The following is a 24,478-nucleotide window of genomic DNA, read 5'->3' on the forward strand; positions in this document are numbered from 1 at the left end:
CAATCTGGAAGAGGCTCAGGGGAGACCTTATTGCTCTCTACAATGACCTGAAAGGAGGTTGTAGTGAGGTAGGGCTCAGTCTCTTCTGCCAGGTCACAGCAACTGAATGAGACATTTAACACGTTAAGTTGTGCCAGGAGGGGTTCAGGTTGGATCTTAGCAAGAATTTCTTCCCAGGAGATGTGATGCAGTGGCACAGGCTGCCCAGGCAGGTGGTGCAGTCACTGTCCCTGGAGGTGTTCCAGAACCACGTGGATGTGGCACTGAGGGATGCGGTCAGTGGGCATGGTGGGGGTGCTGGTCAGGCTAAATAATCTGAAAGGTTTTTTCCAACCTTAACGGCTCAACTAACGTTGTTACCAATGCCTGCACTGTGTGACCTAGCACAGGGAGCACTGCCTACATCCCAGCCCAGCAGCCTCCAGGATCCACCATCAGCTGGAGGACGGATGGATGCGGATGCAAGGGACACCTCGTGGGCAAAGGCGTTCGGGGCGGCTGTCGCCCGTGGTCAGCCACCGGCCCGGCCCTACCCCACCCCCCGCGGCACCAGCGAACCCGCAAAGCGCCGCAAGAAACGGCGCGACTGCAACCCTCCTGCCGCCATTTTGAGAGCGGGCAGGAAAAAACCTCGGTGCGGTCTGCGGGGAAACAATGAGAGCAGCCCCTGAGGCTTCGGAGGGAGGGAATAGCGATGAAGAAGCGAGATTACCAACACTGCGGACAGCTGGAGCTTGCACAAAGCACAGAGTCACAGCAGAAATAACAACAGTAAGGAAACATTAAAAAAAAAAAAAAAAAAAAAAAAAAAAAACATCACACACGAAAAATAAAACCAAGCGCGGCTCGTAACCCCTCAGCAAAGGAAGAGCCGTGTTGCCCACACTTAAAATGGCGCCGCCCTCCTCCCTCATTGGCTCCGCCCCTCGGGGGGGTGGCGGGGCGCGTGCATGCGCGTGCCCACGCTGCGCTTCCCCCGCCTCCCGCCCCGCCTCTCTGCGCCCCTCCCATCCCCGAGCTCCTCCGCGCGCGCGCCGCGGCCCGGCCGGAGACGCGGCGGACCCGCACCGGCTGCGGCAGCGCGATGACGGCGCGGCGGGAGGCGGCGGCCGGCTCCCCCTTCCCTCAATGCGGCGGCTGGGGGGCAGCCGCGCTGCGCCTCACCCTGGCGGTGCTCCTGCACTCGGTCCGGGCCGAGAAGGAAGGTGAGCCCTTCGTTTCCCGTCTTTTCTCATCGCCGCGTCCTTCTCCTCCTCCGGCCGCGGCGGTTGCGGCTGTTAGCCGTGGGGCGGCTGAAGGAGCCCCCGGGGCCTCGCGCCGCACTCCGTGCATGTGGGGAGGGGGAGAGCCGGGGGAGTCGGCGTCGCTGACAGCGTCGGGGATGGGGCCGGGGCCGCGCTTTAAAGAGAGAGAGGAGGGGAAAAGCAAACAGAACACAACAAAAAAAAAAAGCGTCGAGCTGGCTGCCCCGCGGCCGGCTTCCGGCGCGGCGCCGGCCCGAGGCAAACGGGCGGCCAGAACTTGGTCGAAAGTCAAACGGGGACAGGCGGAGGAACCCCGGGGGTCGCCGTCTGGGTGCGGTGTGTCCGCGCCGTGCTGCGGGGAGGGGAAGAGCGGAGCCCCGAGCGGAACGCCGCGGCGTTGCTGAGGGTGGCTGCTTCCTGCGCTGCCGAGGTGCGGGCTCACAGAGCGCTTTGAAGCGTGGCTGTGCGGCGGGGGAGCGCGGGGCGCTGGCGGGTGGGAGGCGCGGGGCGGCTTTCCGAGCGCGGTGCTGCACTGCGGGGGGTGTGGGGAGGGTGAGAGGTGACGCGGGGGGACGGAGAGAGCGAAGTGGAGTTGGGATAAAGGAAAGGAAGGGCATGGAGATCAGCAAGGAGATAGCGAGCGTGTGTCCATAGCAGAACTGAGGGAAGAACCGGGTTGTTAGGATGCGCGTGTCACGATAAAGGTCAGTAAGCCTTCTTTTTCCTTCTTGCGTAGTACTCGATTTGAGTGATTGCTTACCGAATTGTTGTTACAAATACGTTGGTGTCAGCATTACGGTGATAATAAAAACAACGAATTCTGAGTCGCAGACGCTCTTGTTCATTTGGCTGTTTTCTGAGAATTCACCGTTTAGAAAGCAGTGTGAAGAAGGCTCGGCATTTTTAGAGCGATGGGAACATGTAAGTGTGTCTGTCTGTCTCAGGGCGCTGGAATCATTCAAATACTTCAGAACTATCTATTTTTAACTCTGACTTTGATTGCATTCCTTCACATGTACGAGTATACAAGATTTGTCAGTGATGCCATACACTGATGTGATGGGACTGATGCCCTGGAAGTTGTGACAGCTTAGGCTATGGTGTGGCTTTGTTGATTTGTAGAGGAGCTGCTGCTTTTTCTCTACAGCCTCCCTTGGCATTCCTGGGTAAACAAAGGCAGTGCTAGATTCAGAGTTCGGATGGTTGTGGTTGAAATCTGTTGAGAAAGTGGAAGAATTTGCACTGATTTCCATCTGTTAATACAGTCTATTATTTAAAATGTAGATTCTTTTAGTAGTATGCTTAAATTTACTAATAAATCATGGACTGGTGTTTTTTTTTGTTTTGTTTTGTTTTGTTTTTTTTTCTTTTTTTTTTCTCCAAATAATCTTTTATGGATTTCTTAGAATTCCTTGATGGCCTACATTTGTGGGCCACTGTTGAAAACTTGTCTTGAATGTTTTCTTCAGTGCAACGTGTGTGTGTAACTCCAGAAGGAAGGGGAAAACGGAAATAGTCCAGTGGATTTTTAAAGCAAGGCTTTTCAGGTAGTGGCTTGTGAGATCCAGTCCCCACTGATCTTAACCAAGTGCCATTCTGCAAGGTGCAGTAATTGAGCATGGAAGAGGAAGGACCAGTCTGTACAGTGGGTAGGAGCTTGAAAGGAAACGGTAGTTCATGAGAAGGAAAGGGAGAGAAGGGTGTTTCACCCTTTGTTCAGCACTTTTCTTACTAGGTTGTGACAAGTAAAACATAGGAAGACACAGTTTAAAAAAAGAAAAAGGAGGGGGGTGGGGGAGGGCTGGTTGAACCTAGCCAAAAACAGGAAGTAAAAAAATAGGAATATCATTTCAGTCCCTCAGATGTGGACATACGTGTTTCACTAGAGCTGCAGGAAGGAAGTTGTGGAGAGGAGGTAGAAGTGAGGCTGTGAATTGCTTCTGTCCTATTTCTGCTGTGCTCAGGTGAGGGTGACTGTATGAAGACACTCGGTGCATGCAGTACAAATTCTGGAAAAGATGCTGCAGAAGAAAAAGAAATAGGAGTGGGTGCCCAGATGGGTGACAGAAATGAGAGAAGAACAAACCAGAATATCACAAAAGAGAAGAATGAAAATGGAGAACGCTTTTCCTCCTATCTTGCATATCTGTGAGGCAAAGTGTGGGGAAGGATGGAGCCAATGCATAGCAGTGTAATGCTTGTTTCATGTGTCTCAAGCAAGAGCAGCAAGATGCTCTTCGTGCAGTTGTCACAAGTGAGAAGAATCATGATGCTGATGGATCTCAGATTGATGTGACTGCTTCTGGTCCCCAGTCTTAGTTAAGGAGTTTGTGGAAAATAAACAGCTTTGCCATTTGTCTAAGAATGAAAAGCAAAACTCAAATCCTTTGTGTATACAGACTATAAATCAAACTCATGGGGGAGAAAGTGATATTCCTCTATGTGCTCTCTGTGCTAGAGAAGTACCATGTTAGAAGTACATGGGAAAAATGTGAGAGCAGAGCAAACTGTAGTAGGCTGGCCAGAAAGCTCAAACATCAATGTCAGACTAAACAGTGACATGCTACTTCTTATTTCTTAGTCTAGCTGGGCCCTTAGTGCCTGTATGTGAATGAGTAAGACTGAGTAGAAAGTTGAAGTTGTTTTGTTTGTTTTTGTCATTTGGGAAATCTGTGAACCCATAGCAAAAGAATGACAAGAAGAAAATTGCGCATTTGGTTTCAAAGAGGCTCCTGCTATTTGGGAGGAGCAAAAATATAATGTAAGAGTTTCTTTTGCAAGTATGTTTTCAGGCTTTTTGTAGAACACTCTTCCTTTCCTAGTATAATTACCACATTCTGTGTTGCCACATGGTTTGAGGACAACTTTCAGTTTTTATTTGAGTGTGCAGTTTTTGTTGTCTTGGTGGAGCGGAATGCACGGTATCCTTCTCAAGTTGGAGGAAGCCATAATAGTACTATAAACCCTGTAGTCAGGATTATGTTTTGAAGACAGATGCTTTCTATGAGTGTGCTGTTGAGCCTGAGGATTCTCTTGTGTTTGTTTCTTTCTTCCTATTCCATTTGTAACTTCCTAAAAATTATTTATCTTACACTACAGCTACTTTAAAAAATTGTGCTGCTTTTTATTTGGTCAGCTGGCTGAAGGCCTGCTGACACTATTTGTACAGCTTTTATCTATTCACCTTTCAAAATCATTACAGGTAGAGAGTCCGAGAGAGCCTGAATGTCTTTGCGAGTCCTGGGAGCTCTCTGCAACCTCAAAGTAGGTTGTAGTGATGTGGAGGTCAGCCTCTTTTCCCGGGTAAATAGTGGTAGACAAAGAGGTGGTGGCCTGAAGTTAGGCAAGGGGACGTTCAGGTGGAATATTAGGACAAATTTTGTCTCACAAAGAGCAGTGAGGCAGTGGCACAGGCTGCTCAGGGAGGTGGTGCAGCCACCATCCCTGGAGGTGTTCCAGAACCATGTGGATGTGGCACTGAGGGACGTGGGCATGGTGGGGGTGGGCTGACGATTGGACTGAGTGATCTGAGAGGTCTTTTCAACCCTGTTCATTCTATGATTGACATTTCGACTAGATTTAATCTCTAGGTGTAATTTTTAAAATGTGTATCTTTAGTGTGGAATCTGGGAGAAAATTTAATTTTAACATTCAAGATTTGATGGTATAAATGATAAATTTTTATTTTTTTAACCAAAGCTTGACGTATTCTCTACTAACGTCCTAGAAACTAAGATAACTACTGAGTGTAAGTAGTGTAAATGGTAGCTGATGTAGTAATGAAAGAGCTGAAGGGAGATTTTAAAACAGTGCTCTTGGTTGCTGAGCTTTTTGTTCTGGTTTTGTCGTTGTCTTATCTCAGACAAATAGCTTTTCTTTTGCTAATATCTAAAATGGCAGCCCAGGATACTTCATGTGAGTAAAACTAAGCTAATGCTGGAAGTTGATGTGGGAGAAAGCTTACATGTTTACAATCAGGTAACAAACTCTTGCCATACACTGCTCGTTTCTCATATCCCACTGTCAGAATTAATATAAGCTTATAGCCACTGATATTAATACTCATGTTTTGACCCTGACACAAATCAAAATGTGATCCAGAAAGAATGACCTCGGTCAGGCTGTGAACACACAGTTTGTAATAGATGGAGTAGTAGCATGTTAAGTATGAGGAAAGCACAGTGAGGATAAAAATTGACCATACGGTCTCACTGTGTTTTTGAAACTCTAGGTATAGGAGAGTTACTCGGATTTTCTTTGCTTTCTTGAATGATAAATATTAACCACATGCTTGGATTGAAAGATCTCATGCTCATTTGCAGAATCTTTGGGCTAAATTAAATGTAAGCAAGCATTGTCATTCAGTGAACAGGAAGCTGAGACCTCATGTTCTCCATGGCTTTGTGTTATCTTGAAATAATTGTTTTTCTTCCTCTGCATCTCTTTATCCTTTACAGGTGTCCGGTTTTATTGCTTGCATGAGGCAAGCTGAGGTGTCCTTGCCTGTGGAGATGGTTCAACTCCTGATAGAAATTACTGTTATTTGTATGGTACCCAGCATGATGAAGCCCCTCCAGACTTTGTAGCAGTCCATAGGCATTGATGAAGAAGTCCATAGGCATTGATTAGCTTAACGCTTTTGTAGTGATTTTTGTGTTTGATTGCCAGCATTGCAATACAAGTTACTTTGAGTCATTTGTGAACACTTCTGCATTCTAAAATTGCAACTGTTTGCAATTAAGCTTGCACATTTTCTGTATATCACTTTATATCAAAACCTAGCCAGTTTATTTCTCCTTCAAGCTATGTGTACTATGACTCTGTGTGTGATCTAAGTTTACAAGGGTAAGGAGGCAAGATTTAGGCTGGATGTCAGGGGGAAGTTCTTTACAGAGAGAGTGGTGAGGTGCTGGAACAGGCAGCCTGGAGAGGTTGTGGACGCCCCGTCCCTGGAGGTGTTCAAGGCCAGGTTGGATGGGCCCTGGGCAGCCTGGTTTAGTATTGAATGGGGAGGTTGGTGGCCCTGCATGTGGCAGGGAGTTGGAGATTGAGGTCCCTTCCAACCTGGGCCATTCTGTGATTCTGTAAAGAATCTTTCAAACTGTACACTTGGGAAATGTGCTGGGATTTGCTGGTAAATCACCATTCAGTAAATGGTGGCTGTTGCGGTTCGTGCATAACCGGCAGTAAAAGTCCTGTGACTGAAACACAGCCTAGAACCAGTTTGGTTTGTTCCTGTGTTTGTGAGCTTGGCAAGAATAAAAGGCAATGGAAATGCTTTATTTCTCCTGCTAGTGACTGCTATCCAGCGTGGTGCCTCTGGCTGCTGCACGTAGGAGCCTCCCTGTTTGTAGCACAACATGCAAGAGGGTCTATTTCCCCCACCGTTTAAAAGACAGCTTTGGAAGTAAACCTGCATTCTTCATGATAATAACTGTGGGTAATTTTCATGGTAATAAGTGTGGGACTGCAATGCCTCAAACAGCCTGTTCTCACTGGGCCTGCTTCAAGCAGGAGGTTGGGCTTGATGGCCTCTGGAGTCACATCCAGCCTGCCTAGGACTGTGACTCCAGAAGGAGAGCATGCTGCATACCTGTTGCAGAAACAACTGATGCCATTCATTTGTGGTAGTCACTGAATTTTAGCTTAAACTACAACTATTCTAGAAATAATTGATAAAAATATAAATGTTAAAATACTACCGTTTTTCATGACTGATACCAAGATGCAATTTTTCTTTCATTGGGAGCGTGCCATTGAAATGGCCCTTATCTTTGTGATCGTTTGGCATTAGGGATCTAGTATGCTAATTTGGAAACAGGAGCACAGGTCAGCTTAGTTTGCTTTCTCCTGGAGTTTGCTTATCTCATATGGAGGAACAGTTCAGATATGGAGGCAGCAGTTCTTGCTACAAAATTCATGTTTTCCTTTTTGTCAACTTTGTAACTAAAATGGGAGCGCTCGATTAGGGAAACCGAGGGGATGGGTGAACTGGCTTGGATAGCTTGGACTTCAGCATATTAAATGAAGTAATTTTGGAGCTGTCCCTCCAGCGTTGGATGTCATGGGAAAATCACAAAGAGCTGAAGGATTACGATCTAATATTTTCTGAAAATTAATTCTTTTTTCTGCTTTTTTTCCTTTTTTTTTCTTTTTTCTTTTTTTTTTTTTTTTGCTTCTTCAAGAGTTTCCTGCTAACTTACACGTCTGTCTTCTAGTTAGGATTACCATAGAGGCATTTTTAATATCTTTTTTGCCTGGGATGTGTAAAGTAGAGACTCGTCAGGGAGCAACTTGTATTTTATGGTAAACACTGAACTGGTTTTAAGGATCCCTGCATGAAGTGGGAAGTAGAGGAAATGAAACTATGTAACTGTTCCTTCTGTCTAGCTGTATGAAGTTACAAATTGAATATATAGATCTGTTGGACTGTACATATTTGGTGTAATAGAATGTGGATGGGCTTTTAAAAGGTTGTTCAATCTGACAAACCAAGCCCCTACCTTCATTTTGATATACTTTCAAGTCATTTAAGTCAGGAAGTACAGCTAACAGTGATGCAACACAGAACAAGTCATTTTTTGAGCAAGTGAGGATGGGGGCAAAGTTGTAGCCAAGCATGATTCTTATGTATACGTTTGGCAAATAAGCAAACAACTCATTGGATAAAGAACTCACATAGTTGTGGTCAGCAGTCCAGATGGAGGTAAGTGACAAATGGTGTTCCTGAGGGATTGGTATTGGGGCTGGTATTATATCACATCTTTTATGCTGAAATGGGCGATGGGATTGCATGAACCTTGGTGTGATACCAAGCTGAGTGGTGCAGTTGACATGCTGAAGGGAAGGGTTGCCGTTCAGAGGGACCTTGACAGGTGTGAGAGGTGGGCCCATGCAAATCTCATGATGCTCAACAAGTGCAGGAGAGTAGGTTTAGACTAGATATTAGTAAGAACTTCTTCATCAGGAGAGTAGTGAGGCAGTGGAACAGGTTGGACAAAGAATGTAGATGCCCCATCCTTAGAGGTGCTCAAGACCAGGTTGGATGGGGCCTGGGCAATCTTGTCGACATCAGAAGGGTTGGGATTAGGTGTTCATTAAGGTCCCTTCCAGCCCAGCCCATTCTGTGGTTTTATGATTTAAATAATTTCAAACACTTCTGCTTAAGTTCCTCATGTGCTCACTGTTCATCAGCTTTTTGTTTTACATCCATAGAATGGATCCTTGCTGAGCAGGGTGGTGAAGGGGGGGGGGGAAAAAAAAAAAAGGTTGAGAAAATTTGTAAAAAAAAAAAAAAAAAAAAGGTATGTTAGCTTTTAGAAGCTGAAACAGTTCTCTATAGGCATGTTTTGTTGGAAACATCTCAAGATAGTTTCTTCCTCAGAATGAAATTGGATTGATTCAGCACAGTCTGATATGAATGGCTTATATAATTTTTTTTTTTTTTTTTTTTTTTTCAGTAGATAAGCTGTGGACTGAAAATTCTGGCTCAGACTAAAGATAATAGAAGATACTGAATGATATTTGGATAAAGTAAAGAAATTGGCTGTCTTTTGTGGCAGCTGCTTCCTATAGGGGAGTTTTGGGTCCCTCCATTTGAGATATTGGTATGGTATGTTTAGTGAATTCAAAAGCTGGTTGTCTGAAGCTTGTGAGCATATATGAAGTCATCCTGCAATAAAGAAAGAATTAATGAATCAAGTGGTTTGCAGCACAATAGTTTTCAAATAACTATAGATGGAATCTGTAGATATTGGTTTAAAAAAAAAAAAGCATCCAAGCAATTTGATAACTGCAGGTGTTTGGTTTGGGCTTATTCTCTGCAGTGGTTTATGCTCTGCCTTGGAGGGTGGTTGCAAGGAGTTCCAAGGGATCTGTCTTGCTTAATATCTTTGTCATTTGATCTGGAGGTGGAAGTGTACTGAATCTGGGGAGCAGTCAGTCTGCTTAAGGGCAGGGCTGCATTGCAGAGGGAACTAAACAGGATGGGGAAATGAGCTGAACAGGGCCATCATGGAATTCATCAAGGACAAATGGAAAGTCCTTCGTCTGGGACAGAATAACCATGTGCAGAGGGTACAAGCTGGAAGCTCTAAACATGAATCAGCAGTGTACTATGGCAACATACAGGAGTGTAGTCACGAGATGGAACTGTGATTATTCCCAGTTACTCAGCATTTAGTAGACCATGCCTAAAACATTGCATCAAGTTTTGCTGCTCTCTGGAAGGCTGAGAAAATGATGCATGAACTGCATGGGACCTGAGGCTCCATGGGATAATAAGTCTTCAGAGGGATCGGGGCAGCCTGTTGATATCTAAGCAGAGAAGTACCAAGGAAATGGAACCAGACTCTTGAGATGCGTGACAGGAAGGGATAGTGGTTGTAAATCGAAATCGGATTTGTTATGTTTGGAATGGGCTGGCGTGTAATGACCCAAGAAAGAAAGGTACTCAGACTCTGTAAAATACAATTGAAAGTGCTATTTATTAGAAGTAACATTATAAAGATAGAATAGTGTAGATAATCTCACACCGCTTCAGATTCTGGAAACCCTGAGTTAATGCTGCATCAAACAGGCTTTCAGTTCATATGGGACTTACTGTGCAGGCCCAGTCCATAGAAAAGGTTATTCCATTTGAGCTATTGTAGGATTTCCTTTCGAGAAAGCAACTCTATTCATAATTCCTACTGCGACTCCATTTGTAATTTCTACTGTCAAACAAAGGATGCTCACATGAGGACCTGTTGTTACAGTCCAGATAAAGGCAAGGACCACACATAAAAGCGGGAGTTGCTGCAGGTTCCTGTTGCACCAATCTGGCTGAAGTTGTCCTGCAGCCAGGGGTACGTGCAGCACAGGCTTTCAACTCCTCAGGTTAGCTCTAATTGCTATGTGAATTGCTGACTTCTCAGTGTGTGATGATCTAGACCACTATGATGTTCTGGCTTGCCTAAGGAGAACATATTTCACTGTCTTTTCTTACAGTGGAACAAACTTCCCTACAGAGGCTGGGGAATCTCTGACCTTGGAGGTTTTGAAGACCAAGCGAAACAAAAGCCTAAGCAATGTGGTCGAAATTCAGTATTTGCTGTTCTTTCAACTGGAGGTTAACATAGAATGCTATCTTAAGGTCCACTCCAGCCTCATATCTTCTCTCTGGATTTTCCTCATAACTTTAAAAACTTGGTTGGAAGTCATGCATGCAGTCATGCAATATCCTGAGTTGGAAGGGGCCCACAAGAATTATTGAGTCTGGCTCCTGATTCCACACAGTACCACTCAAAATCCAAACTGTATGTCTGAGAGTGTTGTCCAAACACTCCTTGAACTCCAGCACTCAGGGCCATGCCCACAGCCCTGGGCATCCTGTTCCATGCCCACCACCCTCAGGTGCAGACCTTCTCCCTGACCCCCAGCTGCCCCTCCCCTGACAGCTCCATGATGTTCCCTCGGGCCCTGTCACCAGTCTGATAACTTTGTCACAACTGATGGGAATGTCTGTAAGGCAACAGAAATCTGGGTGCTGGTAAAATCAATGCTATAGCAGTTGTAATTTGTGTATGATTTAGGTAGAAATGGAGCTGTAATTAGATCCAGAATGCTTCCCATGTCACTCTATCACTGAAATAAGTTGATCAAGATTAAAAAAAAAAGAAAAAAGACCTTTTTGCCCATTACTTGTTTCAGCATTTGTTCATAATACAGGCTTTATTTGTTCCCTAGTTCTATTTCTTGTATCACATCTTTAATGTGAAGGGCCCTATAGCCTTTAAGTTTCCCATCTTTGCCAGCTGCTCCTAATATGACAATAAATTGGATTGTGGTTGACATGTTAATATACAAGATGTGTTAAGTAATTCTTAACAAATGTTGTAATTAATGGTGAGCTTATGTATGTGAGGAAATATTGAGGAGCCTGAATATTGGATGTTACAGGTTTGGCAGTTCCATTCTTGCAGGAGGGAAGTAATGGTTCCTTACTGGAATCTCGTTTCCTTCTCACGTGTTTGCTTTGGTGTTCTGAGTCAGTGTGTAATCTCAGACACAGAGGCAGACTACAGGTACCAGAAATTACCATGATCTAGTGACTCCTTTGCCCCCAGCTACCTCTGTGCTTGATTCTGTGAGAGGTGGGAGAAAGCACTCAGACTCTTGATCCTAAATGTAAGGGTTGGAGGGAGGGTGTGCATGTGGAAATTCTGTGTTATGGTATAGCTGCTTTTATGTTATCATACAGTAATAAGGAGGAACGTGGAAAGAGGTAGTGGCCTCGGGTTGCACAGGTTAGATATTGGGGAAAAAATTCTTTGAAGGAGCAATGAGGCAGTGGCACAAACTGCCTAGGGAGGTGGTGCAGTCACTGTCCTTGGAGGTGTTCAGAGTGGTGCTGAGGGACACGATGGGGATGGGTTGACGGTTGGTCTCAATAATCTTAGAGGTCTTTTCCAACCTTAGAGATTCTATGATTCTATACAGCTTGTCAGTTCCTTTTTAGATAGCTTAACCTGATCATGACCTGCCCAGATAGCTTTGGTGAGATGTTATCTTCCAAACTAATGAAATGATAAATAAATTGCTTGGTTTGGGGAATAACTGGTTACATCTAGTGCTCAAAGAGAGGTCATTTTTATTGACAGAGATGGGATCTTCAGAGGTGAAGTTACACTGCTCTGTGGTACTACTGAATGTCGTTGCCTGATGGAGAAAAGCCTGAAACAAAATCCCGTTTTATCAAGGAAAATTTGATCAGAGTTCTGGTACTTGATGAGTCCCATGAGTCCTTCCTTTGATTAAACTGAATTTCTCTAGGGAAGGAGACATGAAAATAGAGTACCAAAAAATGAAATACATTTAGCATGATTTATTTATTTGGCATGATACAAAGCGTGACTTCGGTTAAGTACCTACATCAGGGGAAAGATTCCATTACGGAAGGATCGTTAATCTAGCGTAGTTAGCTTGAGACTAGTTGCTCGAGACATCAAAGTAGAAAAAAAAGAGAGATTTTTTGAGTGAAGATAACTCACTGTTATCTTAGTTAAGGGGCACTCTAGTGATGTGGGGAATTCTGTGGTATTTGCCATCTTTGAAGTAGAATTAGATGTCTCTTCAGAATACATCATGTAACTAAGCCTAGGGCTTTGCGATTGTTGGCTGCAGTTGTGATCTGTGTTACATGGGGTGTCAGCTGAGATCATCATAGCAGTTTCTGAAAGATTTTGGGCAGAAGAGATTGATTATTTTCTCCTGAGGGGTAAGTGCTTCCCATGTTTTTCTCATTAACAGTTTGGGATTCATTTTTTTCCCCAACACTGGAGTTTCATTTCGCTTCATGCTTCTTCTCTGTGTTTTATCTTCTCACAGAACTTGTTGCAGCTGTTCTTCTCCACCCAGTTTTTTTTTCTTTTTCTGGCTTTATCAGACACTGCAGCCAGCTTTCCTCTGGGTCTGTGTTCCCACACTGCAAGTCAACAAAATGCTTTGCTACACAATCACTAGGTTCTGTCAGTGCTACCTCATTAGCACTACAGGTCTAACATTAAGGCTTTTGCTACCTTTTCTTGAACTTTGGTTGTTGTATTTATAGGCTTTGCATAGTGGCTGATTAAGCTTTATCTTGCTGCTCTTTTCCTTGTCCTCCAGGCTTAATAGCTGTTTGCAGTGGACACTTGAGTAGCGGTTGCCTCATGAGCACAAATAGGGTGGAGATATTGCGCTCTTCCCACACAGGGATTTTTCCCTCCAGTTGTAGTTTACTCTTAAAGAAGTTGAAAGTCTTACTGAGCAAAAAGTAGCTTAATAATTTCCAAGTTCTGGAGTTGTTCTATGAATGTATGCAGTTCCACCCTGATAAGTGATTAGGTGGAAAAAAGCGTGGGGGGGGTGAGAAGAGGAGAGCAGAGCTGTGTCACTCAGTAGGCCGTTGTGCAGTGCTATTGCTTGAGGTTAGAGATACAGAGCAAAGCTGTAGCTTTTTGCTGGTTGTATTCCCATCTCCAGCTGATGCTCAGATATTGGTGTCTGTATGCTATCTGCATTATTATTTTTTAACTATGAGAATCTCATCCTCCTGTTCTACAGAATAAAGAACAAATCTTGTTCACTGTACAGGTTTATTAAGGTCGTTAATCAACCTGGATGCATCTCCTATCCAGGTCTTTGCACTGCGTTGACACAATCCATTTTTGAGTTTTGTAGGCCTGTTCAATAGTGGCTCATTTCATACAAGTGCTTGTTAGAAAGATGATGGAAAGGGCAAACAGTTATTGTCAGTTAATATTAAATGTTTTTCTATGCTTAAAGGGTTAGAATTACAGTAGGTCCAAATTCTCTGTGTACTCATTAGTTTGTGGTGCTATATGGGCAGTAAAATTAATTGCTACAGTTAGAAATTTCTGCCTAAAATTTGAGAATTAAATTAAGTTAGATAATGTGATAAAAATTAAGGACAGCTTGCCACTTTTCCCATTTTCCACTGTAGGGCAGATTATCTTGTGTTTGAGGCTAGTTACAATTAAGGTGTCCGTGCAAGCTTGATGCAACAAGTCTGTAGAAGTATGATCTAATTGAGGGTGTTGAAATTATAAAACATTCAAAATCACCATCATTAGAAAGAATAAAAAGCCATAATCAATTTGTGTGGCCCACAGCCAGAAAAAAAAGTTATTTTCAAACACTGGGTTTCTACTTCACTTTCTTACTTCCTTTTCTCCTTTATTTATTTATTTATTTTTTAAAGTAAGGGAGAAGTTTCCATGAGTGTCAGAAGCGTTGTTCTCTTTAGGTTAAAAATAATGTAAGCTAAAGCTAATAATGTAAGCTAATGTTTTTTGAGATGAGAGAATAACTTTTCTTTATTCCATGTGTTCTCAAACACATGATTGGGAAAAAAAGCAGAGTGGGACATTATTTTTCAAGCAGCATTTTGGAACCAGCAGTGAAGTATTTGGGGGGTTAAAAAAAAAAATAAATAAAATTACTCATGTTTAAAAGTAAAGCACCAACCCGAAGCAAATGTTTTTAATAGGCATTTTAAAGCACCTTTTGATGTGACGCTTGCGTTTTGTTATATTTCTTGTGATTATCTGAAATTGAATGCTATGGTTAATGGAGAGGATAACCTTTTAAAAACTTTTTTACAGAAAAGTAGGGTTAAAATAAATAATTGCTATAGCTGAATTGGATAAAGGGTGAGTTCTGTAAGGTAGAATTATTGGCTGAGTATAAAATAAGCATCTGAGGAAGGTACATGAGTACCCCATGATTCATAGAATCATACAATATCCTGTATTGGAAAGGACCCACAAGGATCCAGTCTGTATTCTGGCTCCACACTGGACCACCCCAAATTCAAACCCTTGGTCTGAATGTCCCGTGTTTCTTTCAAATGGGTAAAAGCAGCCTGTTAGGCATAGTATATGGCTTTCAGTTAGCTTCCCCCCCCCTCTAAGATATGATTCTATAGTTTTGTTGCAAGGATTTAGCTATTAGACAACAGCTCTAGTCAGTGCAAGCTCCCACTTTCTTTTTAGAAGAAACCTTTGAAGGTTGCATTGTCCCTAAAAAGTGAGACAAATGTGGCGGTCGAATGTGTGAACTGTGTTCAGGAGGGACAACCACTTTCTTCCTTTCCCAAACTAAGCTGCAGCTTCATTGTCTGTGTATTAGAGTTAGTTACACAGTTACAACCGTGTTGTCACTTTCTGATTTGTGGCTGATATTTAAAACTGGATTGACAACCAAGTCACTAAGAGCATGCATCTGTCTTAACTAAAGGGGAAAGAGATAAGTGGATGAATGTAATGTGATAGCTGTCTTTCCTAGGAAGGAGCTTTGCTGTATAAAGAAAACCAGCCTGCAGCTTATCCTGTATCTAAAGTCAGAAAAGAGTCACAAACAAATTAGCAGAAGATTACACCCAACTAAGTCTGTATGTATAGATCCAAATTTGTGCTGTCGCGTGCAATAGAATTCAAATTATTTGCCCCTCACCCCTGCAGAATAGTCACACATTGGGATATTGCAGTCTAAGTGATCTGCTGGCTCTGCTTGTTTTGTTTTAAATTGGGCATAGACTTGTGCCTGATACTGGAGTATGTGTTGTCTAAAGCTATAGAAATTAATGTTTTTAATCAGTACCAAATGGTGCTCTTATTGAGTATTGGTTCTTTGTTTTATTTAGCTTAATGTGTTGCTTATGCTTTCATATGATGAACTGGAGTGCATTATCTGGAAATGTTTTCGATTTCAGCTAACGTGTCAACAGCAAATAAAAATTTAGCAAGCTGCCTTTTTAAAGGAATGGTAATTAAGGTTGTTAATGAAGACTGAATGTATTGCTATGTAAAAAGAGTTCAAAGTGATTCCAACACCGATGATCCTGTGATTCGTGTGATGTTCTTTACTACTTTGTATATATTCACTGTCTTGGCTCTGATGGCTCTTCCTGAGGTCTGTTGGGAAAATTATCCGTTTCTCTTCCTTATGGACAACTTGAAACGAAACAAAGGAATTGGCTCTGGAACTGCAAGAGGATTTAGCTGGAAAGGAAGTGTGCTGACTGGCAGTTCTGTCTCTGAGCTGCTTGCCTGACTGATGTTCACTGGCTCATGAGAGAATGATCCCTCACTTTTGCAGAGAACCTGCTAGGATGTAGGCAGAAGTTCAGGCTGGTATGTACTGACTTTTCCATCTGGGAGTGGCGGCTTTTTTTTAACCAGCTTTTATTTTTTTGAGTTCTGAACTGAGGTGTGTTTCTCGAGGCTCACCAGGCTTTTATAATCATGTGGCCAATAAAAATGGCTGTAGAATGCTGTTTCTTTTTACCGTGTACTTTTCCTTTCATAATAATGTTTTGTTATTGTATACCCAACTGTCTGGATTTCATATGCTGCTTGTTTTTCCATTGCTTGGGACAATTGAAATGGTGTGATTGTGCATTAGCAGTTAATTCACAGTCAGAGCTTTGAAACCGACTTGTCCAGTTCTAGTTGTGCTGTTTAACTGGTGGTAGTACAAATGCTGTAATTACAGTTACGTAGACAGGAGTGCATGACACTTAGCACACTGTAATTATTGGCTCATGTGGTTATAGTTCATTTGAAATGAGCTTAGTCATTAAGACAAAGGGCTAAAACTGGACTTCTGAAAACAAGACAAAATTCTAGTGTAAGTTAGGAGAGATTTATGTAATCTCATCCTACTGTAAGGAGTTTGGGCAGTGTTTCCAGAACTGGGAGAAAATTCACAGGTACCAGGTTCTAGAAATACAGTTCATAAGAGGTCAGAAAATGGGTTAAGAGAAGAATTAAGTCTATGTGCCAGGATATAGGAATTCCTTCCTATTGGAACAAAGTAGTTGTCAGTATCCAAATGAAAGGAAAAAATTTGCAAGGCCACCTTAAAAAATCAGATCTCAGTCAGAAGCTGGCCTCATAACCTCTGAACCATGGAGAATGTTTTTTATCGTTACGTGCGCAGAGCCTTGGCATATTCAGCGCTCTTGCGTTACATGCAAATTTATTCTCTTGCATGCAGTTCAGACCTGTCTAAAGATTGATGGTGACTAATGTGATTTCGGTACGATGTTCCATATTACTTTGGAGAACTGTGGGATTTAAAGTTTCTTTTGTTACTTGATGCTTGATAGGCTTGTGCTTTTCTTATTTAAAGCTGAAATACGAAATGCACAAAGCAGAAACAATTAAAATATGTGTCTTTGAGGAAAACGTGTCTGCTGGCTACTTGTATATTAACTTGTGAGAAGATGGCATCTGAGCTTTGAAGAACTTTAATTTGCTATCTGTTTTGGCTTAGGTGGTGTTTCCTATTCTCTTACTCCAGGTATTTGTGTAGCCTCAAAAGCTGTTAATTGTTGAAAAGAGCAAAATGTGGAAATCTACTGGTAATAAAGCACGTGCAATGCAGATGTTTAATGTTAAAGAAAGCTGTGGTTTGGAGTGGGGGGAGGGGTAATGAATTTTGTTCTTTTTTTTTTTTTTAATTTTTTACAGAGTTATGGAAGACTTAAAAATGCTCGGCATTTAAAGGTAGTACAGTGAAAGCAGAAAATAAAACCCAGTATTTTTAGCATTTGCTGTTGCTTATATCACTTCCGTCAGTACTGACATACTGTTAGAAAAGAAGAAAACAGAATATGCAGACTGGAAGCTGAAAAAATTTAACCCTGCGATCATGTAATATCCTAATAGTGAGAGTGACTGATACTGTAGGGAATTTGCATGAATCTGGCAAACTGGCTTCTTGGGAGTGCGTGGAAGGATAAAGGCTGTCTGTTGGGAAACATCTGCATCCAACTAGAAGATGATACATTGGGAAGGAAAAGAGGAGACGATCATTCTTCTGGCCTTGAAATCCATGGATTTGAATCTTCATCCTTTTCCTCTGTGGACCCTAAACATGTTAGTAACACTTAAAGTTTGACTAATAACTATTATAAGCAGGCTTCAGGGCTTCAGTTGCTTGTAGGCTCAGGAAGAAATAATTTTCCTGATGCGTAATTTGGCTTCTTGGCTGCTGATTTGTGCAGTGGTCGATCATGCTGGGACAGCTGAAATGCTTCCTACCCCAAATGTTATGTTGTGCCAATGTCAGAGCAGCTGCCAGGCAAGTGGCAGGGGTGAGAAAAGTGGCACAGCCAGCAGTTCTTTGGCTGCTGCGGATTATCATTCCAGAGTATGGAAGTACATTTGCTGATGTGTTAGAGACTGGCTGCAGTATTAGGTTGATCATGGAGTGTAATGGCATCGGTGCAGGCTTTGAGAAGGAGCTGCTCCAGAAGAAATTGTCAGGGACTTTGCAGAAGCGGTCATCTTCCTCCGTAGCATGGCGGGAATGGTTCACCAAGTAAAGCATGCCCAAGTGATCTCACACTTAATTGCTTTTGGCATTGGTAATAACTTCCACTGGTGACATACATGACTTGTATAGAAAGACAGAGAAGGCTATTTTTGGGCTTACACTGCAGAAGCTTGTGAACTTGCTTAGCTTAGGTACTGCAAGTGCAAATAGTGAGCAACTGCTTCTAATTCTGGAATGGGTGAATGCTGAGAAGGAAGCAGTGCCTGCATTTCACTTTGAAGGAACCTTTGTCCTTTCTCGGGGCTGCATCAGGCAGTTTGAGAGCTACACACATAAGGGAATTCAGGCGATTCCTTACGACTCACTAGTGGAGCTTTTATAAAATATCATCATTTTTGCCTTGTTTGAATGAGGTGACCGGTTGCTTCATCCTGAATTGAGAGTCTGAGGAGTCGGTTGCAAAAACAAGCTTTCATCTTGTCAAGTGGGGTATATGCTTGTCATTTCCTTGCTTTGATGAAATCACTGATAAAATACAGAGGTTTGAAAGACAGTCTAAAACGAAGTAAAAGGTATAACCGCAGAAACATCTTCATGATCTGGTTTCAGAAGCAACTGCTGTGAAATGGCCAGCAGCCAAGCTTTGCAGTGCGTCTGACTTCACCTGGCACTAACTGTCACCTGCTTTCTGAAAACATTTTCTGAACGATCCAATGATGAATGGTGCCTCTATTTAACTGTGTCATCTGCTCAGAATGTTCTGTCACATCTGTTGCTTTGTTCGTAAGGTAAACCGAAGATGAAGTAACTGTGAAGTGGCTGAGAAAGTGTTTGGGGTTTGCAGAAGGGCTGCCTGAACTCAGGCTGCTTGAGCGTCAGACTTGGGCTAGATTCTGGGAGCTTCTGTATGTGTTATTACAGAAGAACTGATGCCTTTCTGCTCTGTGTGTATCATATTTAAACTGGGGGGAAAAACTGTAAGAAAATATAAAGAATGCAACAATGTTCATTTGAAAAAGTGCTTTTTTGCATTTCAAAATGATGACAGGTTATGAATGTAAAAAGCCATTTTTTACTGGCTTTTGTTTGTTCTGCCTGATGTCACTGTGAAGTTTGGTGTGCTATGATTTGTCTCTAAATCAGAAAGCTAAAAAACTAGAAGCGCCCAAAAGCTGAGCTTCAGAAGTACAATGCCTTTATTTCCAATAAAGGAAAGAAGTGCTCTCATAGATAAGTTGTTTTATGGAACTGTTGTTAAGCTTGGTTTCAATGAGACACATTTGTAAACATAATTTCATTCTGGATTTCTCTCTAGTTAAAAGATGATGTTTTTTCTTCTGAGTCAGTTTGTAGCTTGGGTTTTTTGTGTGGAGGATAGGCATGGCATATTTCTGAAATTTTGATTAACTATCACACTTCAGTTCTTAGCATAACGTGTCAGAGCTTCATGTTCTTTCTTTTTGTGCTTCAATTCTCATATAGATTTTGAGTGGTTTTTAAGGCAAAATTAAATGACTTGAAAGTCTTGTCCATTCAGTTGGCAGTATGTATACAAGAATCCTCTTGTTCTTTGTTTCTAGGGTTAAAAACAGATATATCTTTAAACTGATAGATTTGCTACAGTAATTTGGGTTTTGGAAGCCCAGACCTCATTGAATTCTAGGACTTGATATTGTAACAGCTATTAAAATGATGTTTTGTTCCCGTGGCTTTTTTGTTTTTGCTCTTGTTCAGTGTTCTCTATAATTCTTCCGTGTAAAAGATTGACAGAACCCCTGTTCTTAGCTTGAGGATGCCTTTTGTTTGTTCTGAAACTCATTAAGATAATAATAATAACACATGCAAAATTGTAAGCTATTGCTGATGTGATGACTAGTACTGCTCATGCCACGGTCAGTGCGCTGCAGAACATGCATGTTCTTCACTGCCTGAGCCTCCACTCCTTCCCCCTCAACTGGGATGAGCTGGTCTGCATCCTCAGCCCTGTGGCACTGAACTTCAGAATTCTGAAGCACAGTGGCCTGAAAAGTAAATGCATAATGTGTGACGTTATTTGGAGGGAGTGGTGTTTTGTTTTGCTTTAAGAAAAAAAAAAAAAGAGAGAGAAGCAGAGATGACAGTGGCAATCTTTGCTTTATGTGAACTTTCATTTTTTGGTAGTAAGAAGGCAAAACATAGGATGGTGTATTTTTCAGGAGAATCCATCTTAAAAATGGGTGGAGCTCGGAACCCAGAACAGGATGTGCAAACATACATCTGAAAGTAATGCATGTTCCTTTTATTTTTTAAAACATCTGAGGAAAGTGGCATTGTGACCTTAAAATAATGTATTTATTGGAACACTGAATTTCAAACTGGGAGATAAAGAGTCAAATCCCCCTTTTTGGGCTGAGATTCAACTTTCTTAACACAATATGTTTCTGGGAGCTGGTGAACTTTTAATGTCTTCTCACTGAAATTGTCCCTCCTTTCAGAGAGAGGTGTGTTCTTACATTCCAAATGTCATCAAGCAGAATGATAAACACAGTCCTGGGGGGAAAAAAAAAGTGGTAGGGAAGGGATCAGTTGTTGATACCACGGTATGGAGGTTTTGTGTTGTTTCAGTTTTCAGGTTTGAGGTTATAGCTGTATTTTATTTCAAAGGCTTGTGTTGTTTTTGTGTATTCTATTCGTGACTGAGGAATGAACTACTCATTGACTTTAAGCATATGGAAGCTCTCAAGCCAAACATTTCTAAGCTGTTTCAGGTTCTGTGATGTCACTGTCAAGTTGGAGAGTCACAATGAGAATTAGGAAACAGTGTGAAGATTTTCCAGATGTACAGTTAAGATTTTAAGTGTACAAATGAAACTGAAATTCCAGTTGTGTCAGAATTTTCACTGGGCTTCAGTGCATTGAACTTGTGTGGCTACCCAGTAATTCATACAGTTCAAATACTGACTTAGCTTAGTACAGCCAGTCTTTCTGGGGAGCCCACAATAAATTGTTAATTTTCATGTCAGAAGATTGATCTGCAAAGTATGTTGCTAGATGTATGAACATCTAGGAGCTCTGGGAGTGATTAGCATCCCAGACTTGTGTTTGCTATTTTGTCAAACTCTGAATTGTTACTTTGGGTGCTTACAGCTCTATCTACAAGACGAGACTGCAGATTTTAGATGTATGTTGCTCTTGTTATTACTAAGGTGTTTTTCTGTTAATTGACTTCAGTTTTTTGTCTTTCTGCACAGCTTTCATCCAGTCGGATGGAATAATAGAAATGCTACGTTTTGATGAAGGAGACCTTTTGCAGGTATGTACTCAGTAAATTATCTGAATTAACAGTACTTCATCATCTCATGTTAGATAACTACTTTCTGAAACTCACAGTAAGCAGTTTTCAGTGTTGGCAAAAATGTTTTGGCCTTCCAGGTTTATCTTCATCAGTGTGCTTTGGTGTGTCCTGAGGCTCTTGTCCCCTGATGTTTTGTGTCAGGAAACTGGTGGAACTTATCACCAGTTCTTTCTGGCCTGTTGGTTCACATTTTGTTATTTTTCTCCTTCTCAGAAAAACTGGGGGCTTTTCTGTGCTCAAGGTTCATCTTGAATACGGAGCTGAGATGCACAACTAGAGGAGCTGAGAAGTGTTACAAGCCCAAGTCAGTGCAGTGAGGAGATTGCTGCAAATGCTATTTTGTCAGTTTGTGTTATGCCAAAAAAAGCTGAGGAGAATGGCAACATAGTACCTAGAAAATATGTAACATTAAAAGAACATGTGCTAAAATTGTGATACTATGGTAGATGTTGGGATGAAAGTCATGGCAGTATGGCTTAACACTTCTTTGAGTTGCTGAGTTCAGAACTTGTATTGACTAGAATTTCATGTGTGCACTATGGATGTGTGTTGAGAATACTTTTTGTTCAAATTCCTGGATGTTGTTAGCTCCAATAGGTGAGAGGAGAAAGAAGATGAGAAAAAAAGCAAATAGTTGTTCGGTCAGTTAGAACACTTGTCAGGTGACTGTTTAGCTTCATTAGTTACCAATGCAGTATTTGCTTTACAATTTCTACCTCCCGTTTAGTCTGGTAGAGTCTACAGATGTGAAGGGTATATAGTTCTGGGCTCACTGTACAATTATTTGTTTTAGATATAGGAGATATATTCCCCCACCCCTGCCTACCTTCCTAGGTTGTTTTTTCTTCTTGATCTTTAGCAGAAGAATAACTTATTTCAAGTTTTAAAGTCATGCTCTACAAGGATAAGTACCCTCACAATGATCTAAGCAATTGAAAAGGTTGCAGTTAAAAAACAAACAAAAAAGAAACAAACAAACAAACAAAAAAACCATACCAAAAAGCACATCTCTAGTTAAACAGTTGTTTATTTGTTATGTATTAAGCACATTTAAGATTTAGTGGAGTTAGGGTAGAATGGTTAGGTCATGGTTGGATTCCATAATCTTTCAGGTCTTTTCCAACCTGAGTGATTCTATGTTTCCTTTCTTGGATACATGTGTAGCTTACTTATTGACATACAGAATAGAACAGGGGAAGCTTTCCATATATTGGCTGCAGTCTCAATTACTGCATGTTAGGCTCAGGAGATTTCTTCAGCTTGCTTGGAAATACCACTTAACAGAATAAATAGAAAAAAATGACTAGATTTAGCTCTTCTGTTCCATACTCAATTAGAATATATTTTGCTTGAGAAGAAGCGTTTAATAAGAATGACTGACCAAATCAATTGAGCCAAGGTGTCAGCACAGTTTTTGAGATGGAAAGGATGTGGATGAGTTCAGATATCTACATTTACTCCTTTTTAACTAATTAAAACCAATCTGACAAACTTAAAAATTTTTCAGTTACTTTAGCATTCAACTTCTGTTGCTCTCAGGAATAGAAAGTAACGGTACTGCTGTGAAACACCTCAATAATGAACAAAGTAAAAAAACCAAAACCAAACAGAATGGATTTTTAATCATTCTGATGTTGTTGCAGACGTGACAGTGAAAAAATAGTTTAAATATGATGATGGGACAAAGTCAAACACTCCTGGATGTTGCTCTCTAATCTTTGGGTAGTGTTTGGCTGCTTCTTTTCTTAACATGTTGCTGAATTATTTTAAAATACAGCAAGATAGACAAAAATTGTTAATAATTGCTTTATATGCTAGGTGTTACGATATTAAGATGTTATCATTCTTAGGATAAAAACACGTAATTGAAGCCAGTTCCTTTTAATCAGAGTGGTACAGCATGTTTACTCTGGCTTACGATTTATTTACTGTTCTGTCAATTTTTATGTGGTGACCTCTTGTGATTACTGAGTGCAATTAAAAAACAAAACAGCAGAGCAGATATATTGTTGTAAAAACAAATTTGTATCTTGTGAAAGAGCACAAATCCTTACGTATGTAAATAAACAAATTGCAAAATCACGATGGAAATGTCATTAATGCTAGTAGATAACTGTAGCAAAGTCTTGGCTTCTGGATTTAGACTTTCAGTATGTGGATTAGAAAGTGCTCCACATAGAATTAGAGAATCATTTAGGTTGGATAAGACCTTCAACATCATCTAGTTCAACCATCAATGTGACCTACCGAGTTCTGTTACTAAACCATGTCCCTTAGTGCCACATCCACACGTCTCTTAAATACCTCCAGGACTCCATCACTTCCCTGGGCAGCCCATTCCAATGGCTAACCACCCTTTCTGTGAAGAAATTATTTCTGATACCCAGTCTAAACCTCCCCTGGCACAACTTGAGGCTGTTTCCTCACATCCTATCACCTGAGAAAAGAGACTGACACGCTCCTTTCAACAACCTCCTTTCAAGTAGTTGTAGAAAGCAATGAGGTCTCCTGTCAGCCTCCCCTTCTCCAGACTAAACAGCCCCAGTTCTACCCTCAGCTGCTCTTCATCTGTCTTGTCTTCTAGTCTCTGCCAGCTTTCTTGTTCTCCTCTGAATGTGTTCCAGCAACTCTATGTCCTTCTTGAGGGGTCCAAAACTGAACGCGGTATTTGAGGTGAACACGATACTGCACCATATAGCTTTTCCCTCTGTCTTAACAGAGCAAGGGAGAATTTTATTCCTTAGCATATATGCTTAAATGGAAGGTTTATCTCTGAATAAATCTGTTACTTCTGCCTGTGAATTTAAACAGCATTTCCTGGTTTTATATTTGAGCTCTCCTTCTGCAGAATTTCACCTTGTCAGTCTCAGGCCCACTTCTCTGTGCCTCATTCAAACCTGACAGATGCTTCCAGCCTCTCTGACAATGATGTCATCTGGGAATATTAGGAGTGCTGAAACAATTATTAAAAGTAACAGTTGTGGAAGGATAAGCTACATTAAGCTAACACACACTTTCTGAGGATTTTCTTTTGAAAAGTAGACAGTGACGAAAAATTAATGCTTCAGAATTTGCT

The 24,478-nt window shown here is 41.6% G+C and overlaps 1 protein-coding gene across 1 annotated transcript in view; it reads left to right on the forward strand.

Annotated features, from left to right (window-relative positions):
* Positions 1–2,140: 2,140 nt before the first annotated feature.
* The window catches only part of TMEM131 (transmembrane protein 131), a 91,823-nt gene continuing 69,485 nt past the window's right edge, over positions 2,141–24,478 (forward strand). The window contains exons 1-2 of the mRNA XM_042810683.1: positions 2,141–2,165; positions 21,299–21,360. Coding sequence (XP_042666617.1) covers positions 2,156–2,165; positions 21,299–21,360 — 72 coding nt within the window. The 5' untranslated portion in view covers positions 2,141–2,155. The remainder of the gene's footprint in view (positions 2,166–21,298; positions 21,361–24,478) is intronic.

Source organism: Centrocercus urophasianus, unplaced genomic scaffold, assembly GCF_019232065.1.
Source record: "Centrocercus urophasianus isolate 14NV4802_14NV808 unplaced genomic scaffold, USGS_Curo_1.0 seq_12, whole genome shotgun sequence".
NCBI classification, from domain to species: Eukaryota; Metazoa; Chordata; class Aves; order Galliformes; family Phasianidae; genus Centrocercus; species Centrocercus urophasianus.